The sequence below is a fragment of the Octopus bimaculoides genome, chromosome 11 (assembly GCF_001194135.2).
Source record: "Octopus bimaculoides isolate UCB-OBI-ISO-001 chromosome 11, ASM119413v2, whole genome shotgun sequence".
Lineage (NCBI taxonomy): Eukaryota > Metazoa > Mollusca > Cephalopoda > Octopoda > Octopodidae > Octopus > Octopus bimaculoides.
The window spans coordinates 71986794-71996700 of record NC_068991.1 but is presented as its reverse complement, the minus strand read 5'-3'; the positions used below and the strand labels follow the sequence as shown (position 1 = coordinate 71996700).

The following is a 9907-nucleotide window of genomic DNA, read 5'->3' as shown; positions in this document are numbered from 1 at the left end:
TATATATATATATATATATATATATATGTGTGTGTGTATGTATGTATATATACATGTACAGAGAGAGAGAGAATGTGGTTAGGGAGACAATGGTGACAATGGAACTGGTTAAGTAACAATACACAAATACAACGACTGGTTATCAGAACAGTTAAAATATCTCGAATCTTCCCAGCTGTTCTTGCTTGCTTTTCTACTTTTGTTAGAATCCTTTGTCATTTAAGACATAAATATGTATGTGTGTGTGTATGTGTGTGTGTGTGTGCGTGTGTGTGTGTGCCTTCGGATGTTTGTGCCTTTGTATGTATAAGTGTGTGTGTGTGTGAGTCTGTATGCGCAAGTGTATGCGTGTGTTTATTTCTAAAGCATGCAGGTATTGACCCTTCATTGATCTGGTCACAGCTTTTGTTTCATTTCAAGGATTGGGCAGGGGCGGGGGGAGTTAGTTCCTGGTATCTCTCAATGTGTGTGCCTGTGCATGTGTGTGTGTGTGTGTGAACATGCGTGTTTGTGTGTGTGCGTGTGTGTGCATGCATCATGTGTGTGCATGTGTGAATATATGTGCGTGTGTGTGTGTGTGTGTGTGTTATATACGTGTGCATGTGCGTGTCTGTGAGTGCGTGTGTGTGCATGTGCTTGCATGCATGTGTGTGCGTGTGTGAGTACATGCATGCATGTGTGTGTATGTGTGCACACGTGTATGCACGTCCGTGTGTGTGCGTGCGCGTGCGCGTGTGTGTATGTGTGTGTGTGTGTGCACGTGTGTGTGCGCGCACGCGTATTTGTGTATGCATGTCTGTATGTGTATATGTCTTGTTCTCTTTCCTACTAATTACACACACACACATTTTTGTTGTTGTTGTTGTTGTTGTTGTCGTTGTTTAGCCCTAGGCAAATACTGGTTGAACTGACCATGATCAGAGTCATTTCTGTCACCATCATCATCCGCTTTTTTAAAGTTTTTTTTTTTCATTGTGCATACTTAAAACTGCATTACTCATTCTGTCCTGTTTTAGGATGGTAGGATGCGATTTGAGGAAGATCTTGGTTCTATTTCTAGCAGATTGAACAACCACAAAGAAACTTTCTCCCTGGCTAATTGTACTATATGTGTGTGTGGGTGGGGGGTGTGTGTATCTTATTGTATATTTTTATGAATGCCTTTTCTATTTTACCGTTACTCTCTGGAGAAGGGTGGTTAGCCCGCTCCTCCTCCTCCTCCTCCTTGTAAACATAAGGACACAGGAAATGTGTCAAGGCCGACAGGAAGCGGTGCAGCTTCCCAGGTCTAACCAACAGTAGTATTATTCCCTTCAGGGGACTGTCACATTAAGTTGACAGCATACAACTACTTGAAATAATTACCAGTTGAACACTGGGGTTAATGCAATCGACTTACCCACTTCTCTCGAAAATGCTGGCCTTGTACCAAAATTTGAAACTAATATACCTCGACTGTTTGGGGAATACACAGGGGAGGTAAGGACAAATTACCGTGTATTTATTTAATTAAGTCCCTTTAATTTCAGAGTTCAGATTTTGCCATGGTTGACTTTGCATTGCAGGAGAAAAAAACATACCAGTTACTCTCTTGAATTAACATAAACTAGCGTACCCGCCCTTAATTTGTGACTTTGTACCAGTTAAGAATTACTATTGTGTAAGGGACGTAATTCTTAGTTACAAATAGCACAGTTGTCAAACTTGGAACCAAAAAAAAAAAAAAACTTGTATGATAAAGATGATTCTTCTTCTTCTTCTGCTACCTTCTTCTTCCCTCATAGCCACCACAAACCTTCCATAAAATACATGGGTTGACACACCGTTGACCACATTGCCCAATTGGTTGAGTGCAGTGAGTCCTTGGTAACATTCCAAATACCAGATTCCCAACCCTGGTCAGCATTGGACACTTACCATACAACATCCAAGAGATGACGTATGGTAAAACATGCTTCATCAAAGGCAAATACACCCATCCACTGTCTTTCCTGGAGTGTCAGCTTCAGCAGATGCCTGTGCGTTGTTAACAACTGGGCATCCAAGACTCTCACAGAGTGGGCGAGTCTCCTGACAAGAGTCACCTATCTCTTCCACAAGAAGTGAAAAGATATCTATTCAGGTATTTCCTGGGACAAGGCTTGATAGTCAGACAGATACCGAAATATAGGTATTAGGCACTTCTGCATGACCTTTCAGCTTGATAGTCTCAGCCTATTCTCAATTAAAACTGACTTCTCTACCCATGAGATCTTCCTACATCCTTTCGCACCTGGGGAACCCAAACATCTTAACCAGCCTTTTGGTCCAGCAACAGAAGCCACTGGTTCTCAAACTGGGATCCGTATCCCTAAGGTTCACAAAGAAAGTACTAAATGATGGGAGTCCATGAGCTGATATCAACATTTGTTTGGCAGATCATTTCGAAAGCTTGGAATCCTCAAAGAAACTAACTTAAATTTAACAAGGTTCCTTGGAAAAGATACATGTTGCCTACAACAGACCCAAAAATGGTGCTGCCCCCATAAAAGTGCCATCCGGGGTGAACTGCTCCCTCCACTCCACCAGCTAGCTATGCTAGTGGATGTAGCCAGCTCTGGTCAAACCATTAGACTCATCCAACTCTTTCTGAATCCTCTGCACTGTCCACAGATTGACACCCAAACACTCTGAAATGTTCATACTGGAGCTTCTGGCTTGAATGACAAGCAGTATAGCATGCCGTTTTCAAATTTCTGGCAGAGTGAATTGTGTCATGGTGCTGTTTTTCTCACAGTGTCCAACTGACCCTACTATACTGTGTAGTCGAAAAAAATCAAAAACAAACAATGCACGAAATTAGAAATTAGAAATATAAAATGGTTACAGTTTACCCATCGCACCCTGTATATATATATATATATATATATATATATATATATATATATATATATATATATCTGCCACATACCTGTAATAAATGTAGGACATCATCATCATCATCATCGTTTAACGTCCACCTTCCATGCTAGCATGGGTTGGACGATTTGACTGAGGACTGGTGAACCAGATGGCTACACCAGGCTCCAATCTGATCTGGCAGAGTTTCTACAGCTGGATGCCTTTCCTAACGCCAACCACTCCAAGAGTGTAGTGGGTACTTTTATGTGCCACTGGCACGAAGGCCAGTCGGGCGGTACTGGGAATGGCCATGCTCAAAATGGTGTATTTTACGTGCCACCTGCACAGGAGCCAGTCCAGCGACACTGGCAACAACCTCGCTCGAATGTTTTTTCACATCTGCTGTGACCATTACCGGTATCTACAGACTGGACACTGGAAAGAATACAAGGCTATCCTTCCACTCTGCAAAGGGGTTGGCATTAGGAAGGGCATCCAGCCATAGAAACCATACCAAAGCAGACAAATGGAGCCTGGTGCAGCCACTAGCATAGCTAGAATGTGTGCCATTTGGGTGTCAGAAAAGTTACTACAGGGATAACTGGTTTGTGGGGGCCAAGCACTCACAGCAATGTTGCTTTTTGATCCGTTTCTCTCAATAGCAATGTTCTACCTTCGAATGAGAGCATGTATCCCTGCCCTGTAAAATTCCTATGACTGTTCTTTGAGCCACTTCTTCACTACTTCCACACTCACCAGATTTAGCGCCTTCAGGCTATCATCCCTTCGGCCCCATGAAAGAGGGTTTTAGAGGCAAACATTATTCCAGTGACGAGGAAGTGAAAACTGTAGTGAAGAAGTGGCTCAAAGAACAGTCAACAGAATTTTACGGGGGCAGGGATACATGCTCTCATTCGAAGGTGGAACATTGCTATTGAGAAGTAGGGATGTGATCCACATAGGACCAGCTTCATTTTGATGTATGATGCATGTTCCTGTGTTGGTAATTATACCTGTCCTAAACAAAATGGCATTGCTTTTTGACTCATCCTCGTACATACATACATATATACATACACACACACACATACACTGCTCTCCACCAAAGGCAGTGAGCTGGCAGAATCGTTAGCACGCCGGGTGAAATGCCTTAGTGGTATTTTGTCTGCTGCTACGTTCTGAGTTCAAATTCCGCCGAGGTCGACTTTGCCTTTCATCCTTTCGGGGTAGATTAAATAAGTACCAGTTACACACTGGGGTTCGATATAATCGGCTTAATCCGTTTGTTTGTCCTTGTTTGTCCCCTATGTGTGTAGCCCCTTGTGGGCAGTAAAGAAATAACACTGCTCCCCTCCAAACCTTCCCTATTGCCCATAACCTTGCATCTCTCTTCCAAGACTCCCATCTCGTCCTTACTCACTGCACACTCTCTTCCCAGTTGCTTCTGTTTCCCCTCTACACCTCTTACCTTCATTTCACTACTCATCCTTACACTTCTCGATTGACCCCCCCCAAGCCTTTCCTTCCTTTCCTCCCTACTCACCTTCTCTCCTTCCTCCCCATTGCCTTCTCATTTCTTTTCATGCTTTCACAGCCATTCACTTTCTTCTTCGTGTTTCCATAGTAACCTCCAGCATCTACCTCTTGCTCCCCTCCTTCTACATCCAATTCACTCTCTGCTCCTCTTCTAGCTCCTCTGCCACCTTAACACCCTAACACCCTTCCACATCTTTCCCCTATGACCGCCACACACACCTCCCTTTCATTCAATGACTCATTCAGGACCCCTCTCCACCTTACTCCATTGCTCCTTTTCGGTCTCCTTTTCTTTCGTACCTTGTGTCCTTACTCAGTCCTTATAATGTTGGATAGTCCTAGACCCCTTGCCTCACACAACCCAGCCCATCAGCTTTTCAATTCTATCCCTTTCCTTTTCTCAACTCTGTCACTAATCCCTCCCCCCCTCTCTTTTCCCTATCTTCCCCTCCTACCATTCCCTCATCCCTCTGCCTTGAATCATTGCCCACTCGCTCTTCTGTTCCCCCTCAAGTTAGAGGAATCACTTAGGGGCCTTAGCTTTGCAAGTTATGAGGTGATCATCACTAGTGCTGGTGCCGGGTCTGTTAGGAAGGGCATCTAGCTGTAGAGACCATGCTGGAGCAGGCACTGGTGCAATGCAGTCCTCTGAATTGTCAAACCCTGTCAGACTGTCCAACTCATGCCATCATGGAAACCAGATTGATAACAATGATGATGATGATGATGACGATGATGATGATGATGATGATGATGACGATGATGATGATGATGATGATGATGGTGGTGGTGGTGGTGATGATAATGATGCATTTATAAATGGTATTCTCTTGTGGTTTCCTAATTATGAGGGGTCTCTGAAAAGTTCCTGGCTTTAAGGCTTGGTTGGAGGCCCAAACTTCAGAGTTCTTTTACAGAGCTTAGAAAAACTGAAAATCCACTGCAATAATTGAGTGAATCTGAGAAGGGAATATGTTGAATAAACTCATAATTAAAATGATCCTCCTCCATTTTCTTTTACCCAAAGCTAGGAACTTTTCAGCACTTGCTCATAAAAAAATGTAAATAATGTTTTGTTTTTTTTAAATTTCTCTTTCATAATGTTTTCCATTTATTATTAAAAATATGTCAATCATCCATTTGAAACGAAGCTGAATGGTCCTTTATATTTCATTAGCTTCTTTTCAAACAAAACACTATGCATTTACACTTTTTGTGGCCCCTTTTTTGTGTTTCTCCCTCTGTGTGTGTGTGATTAGAGAGAGAATGCATGTATGTGTATATATGTGTTTGTATGTGTGTGTATGTTTGTATATATATATATATATATATATGTGTATGCATGTATGTGTATGTATGTATGTGTATATGCATACATATCTATTAAAACAAATGTGCCTGCACACATACAGGCATACACAAACACACACATATATATGCAAGTACATCCACACACGCACACTGCATGCAAACATACATGCACACACATACAAACATCCATCCATCCATACATATGTACGTACTTACGTACATGTATACATGTACACATGAATACATACATACATACATACATACATACATACATACATATATACATACATGCATGCATGCATGCACACACACACACACACACACACATACAGAGTTTGCTACTAAAATTTTAATGAGTAAACAGCCAAAGTTTTATGCTCAGATCCGATAAGAAAGGACTGATATATTTTCAAAATATATAAATAACAACCATTTCGATTAAAATTTTCAATTTACACTTAAATTATAGGCATTTGTGATTTTTTATTACAGACAGGGCCAACTCGGACAGAAAATACAAAAGGAAGTTCATAAAGTTGCACCGTTTTTCCGTTTTGATGTATTACATTGACAGATTTAAACAGCTTTATGAAATTCCTGTGTAATTCGCGATAAAATCCAGCTTAATCATAAGATCGGCGAATTATGAGGACTTTTCACAGCCGGTCTTCCTTGTCTATAAATAAGAGTCTCCTAATCTGACACGTGATCACTTATAATTGAAATCAATTTCAACCGGAAATAGCCGGTGCCCCGCGCGCGCTTCAAAAGTAAACAAACGACGAGGCCAGATTTTTTTTGACCCCGTTTTTCCTTCAGATTATAAACAGGAAATGTATTTAGAAGCAATGAATTTATGAATTTTATCTTCGAGGATTGATTTTTAACAATTAAAAGTATCCCTATTAATATATTGAAACATTTTCTTGCACATCCAGCAAAGAAAAACAGGTAAATACACAAAGAATTCTTTCTCTTTTGTTACTATTGTTCTGTAATTCACTATACTGAAGCTTTCTCTTTGTTTATTCTTAAATCTCTTTAAAGCTATGTTATTAAGATTGTTTCCTTTATTTCCGATCGCTGTTTTAGAACAAATCTGTTGAGAATAATATCATACTTCCTGATAATTATTCATTCTACAATACATTCGCGCACTTATTTTGTTTAGTATCAGTTATAAAGGTTTACAAGAATACATCTCAGTTGAAGCACCTGTTCGTATATTTACCAGATCTTATCTAAACATTGTATTCGGTTATATCCGGGAATTTATCTATTTTAAAATCGTCTATATTTTGTTCCTGTTTCATCCGCTTGTCAAATAACTCGCCGAATTGTCTCCAGTTTGAAAATGAACGGCTAGAAAGAGAAATGTTCGTGTGTCTGATTGACATGCAGTAGGGAGCATCCTTCGACTACAAGATATCACATTCATACATACGTACACGATTTTAAATATTAATTTCGAGGAGATTTTTCAAATATTCTTTTTGATGATTATTATTATCATGATCCCTTAACGTTTTTGAGTGGAAGGAATTTATCGACCCAAACTCGAGCACGTGAATGCTAAGTTATTGATAATTGATTGATACGAGTGTTGTCTACCTTTCGCCATTTATTGTTTGGTTTTGACTTATATTGGTTTTTTTTTTATGAGGTTCATCATTTTGTTCAATAGGTTTCGAAAATTAATTTCTTCGACAAAATTTGTATATTTTGCTATTTACATGGTATTTTTCATTTGTCTAGCTGAGAACAGATACCATTCTCTCTCTCTCTCTTTCTCTCTCTCTCTCTCTCTCTCTCTATCTATCTACCTAACATATTTAATGTAGTGAGCATAAAAAAATACTATGCTGTGAACGAAAATTTGTTTCAGCAAGTACGTGAAACAATTCTGGGCTTGTTTCGGTATTATTAAACCTCCTCAGCCAGGTGTAGACTTCGTTGGACATGTTGAAGTTGCAGTAAAGAATCGTTAAGATTTTACCCTCGTTAACGTAGAAAAATAGAAATACTCAACGAATATATCACTCTTAGATTAAAATTAGTCAAAGATTTTTATTGTTGTTTTACTGCATTTTTCGATTTAGCTTCAAAATCACACACACAGAACAAATTACGTTTTTCTTGATATTTCTGTAGACAGAAAAAGGAAGTTTGGCTTGATCAATTTCAGTTTGGGTTAGGGTTCCTTTCAGAGGTCTTTGTCCACACAGCCACTTGTGTGTCTATCTTAGATTACTTAGTTTTGGAAAAAATATTTATTTTACTAATTCTTTTCAAATTCTTGCTTATTTTCAAAATTTATTGAAGCATAGGCGATGTATTTTATTTGGAATATGGCCATGAAAGGGTTAAGTATGGTTTTATTTATTTTTATAGATTGTTACATAAATTATTTCATCATTGTCATTTTATTTAACGCTTATATCATTGTTTCTTGTATTTGTTCTGTTTTTATTATTATTATTATTATTATTATTATTATTATTATTATTATTATTATTATTATCATTATCATTATTATTATCATCATCATCATCATCATCATTATTATCTTTTTTTTTTTACAGAAAATGAAGTTTCACATTACTTTTGGTTACAAGAAGAAGGTGCTCGATGTGTTGTATCCTTACATTATCCGAAGCATGATAACTCGTGCTTTCAATTTGCCGTCAGGAAATTTTAGTATCCAGAAGTGGAACGATGACTGGCACGACTGGGTCGATGTTGAACCATCAGACTTACAAGATGGAGACCGACTGAATGTAATTATGAATCTCTCAGAATTATCCATGGGTATCAGTCCAGGTGCTGGTAACATTATGAGTCAAAGCCCAGTAACACAAGCTACCAGTCCTATGGTTAGTAACACTTCTTCATTGCTCACCTCCTCAATGGTCAGTTGTAGCAATTTAATGGTCAATAGTCCAGTGGTTACAAATAGTTCATTGATGATTAATAGTCCGATGGTAAGAGGTATTTATATTTTTTCATTAATGTCTTACTGTCATTGTGTTGTCTTGTTTCTAGATGTACAATTTGATAATGTGGTTGCTGTTGTTATTGTCGTTGTTGGGTATCACTGCTAGAATAAATCAAACAGTATAGGTAGGGATCAGTGGTTCTTAACCATTCTTTACTTATAGACCCTCTGATCCCTATTTTACTCTACGGGACCCTCATAGCCATTTAATGTTTTTAAAAAATCCTATTATATTTTTATCATTTAATATTATTAGAAATTGTGGTCTGGCACCTGTGCCAGCGGCACATAAAAAGCGCCATTCAAGCATGGTCGATGCCAGTGCCACATGACTGGCACCTGATTCTCATTCCTAAGGTATTTTTCGCTGTGGGCATATGGCGTAGTGGTTAAGAGTGCAGGCTACAACCCCAAGATTCCGAGTTCGATTCCAAGCAGTGACCTGAATAATAATAATAATAATAATAATAATAATAATAACATCAAAAAATACCTTAGGAATGAGAACCCAGGTTCAAAATTTCCACAAGACACCCGATGAAGGCTGGAGGGTATAGCAGCCAAAACGTATTAACAACAAACAAGTTGAGGACAAATATCTGTCAAATGTAAATAATGTAAATAACTTTGTTGTTATTAATTTGGTGTTTAAATATTAAATTAATATTAAATTTTTATGGTAGGTTTTAATGCAGATCAGTTTTAAAACAGGAATTTTTTTTATCATAGAACTAGAAACAGTCTCAGGTGGACTGATGTTAAAATCGTTAATTGAACATTTAATTTTCTTTCAAACTTTCTGATAACTTTGTGGCTGTAAACTAAAAGAATCCCTCAATTCTTGGAAACTGGCAAATATTTAGTGAGCACCAATAGTTGTGATAAAAATCTCTTTATGCTATTAGGAAATTAAAAACGAATTCCTTAAATTTGAAAATTTTGCAGCATCTTTCATTAAGTATGTTTCTGCATGTGTTTGTGTACATGCCTATGTTTATCTATGTGCCAAGGTATTAGGATCTGCTGCTTAGCTTAGTTTATGTAATCTAAGTCAGTACTCTTTTACTTGTTTCAGTCATTTGACTGTGGCCATGCTGGAGCACCGCCTTTAGTCGAGCAAATCGACCCTAGGACTTATTCTTTTGAAAGCCTAGTACTTATTCTATCGGTCTCTTTTGCCGAACC

General features: G+C 38.5%; 1 protein-coding gene across 2 annotated transcripts in view; it reads left to right on the top strand.

Moving 5' to 3' along the window:
• The first annotated feature begins 6288 nt into the window (after positions 1–6288).
• LOC106875113 (uncharacterized) overlaps positions 6289–9907 on the top strand; it is a 14103-nt gene continuing 10484 nt past the window's right edge. The window contains exons 1-2 of one of the 2 annotated variants that reach the window (XM_014923112.2): positions 6289–6678; positions 8310–8600. In XM_014923112.2, the coding sequence (XP_014778598.1) occupies positions 8313–8600 (288 nt within the window). In that variant the 5' untranslated portion in view covers positions 6289–6678; positions 8310–8312. Of the gene's footprint in view, positions 6679–8309; positions 8709–9907 lie in introns of both variants that reach the window. The other variant, XM_014923099.2, reaches the window with a different exon arrangement.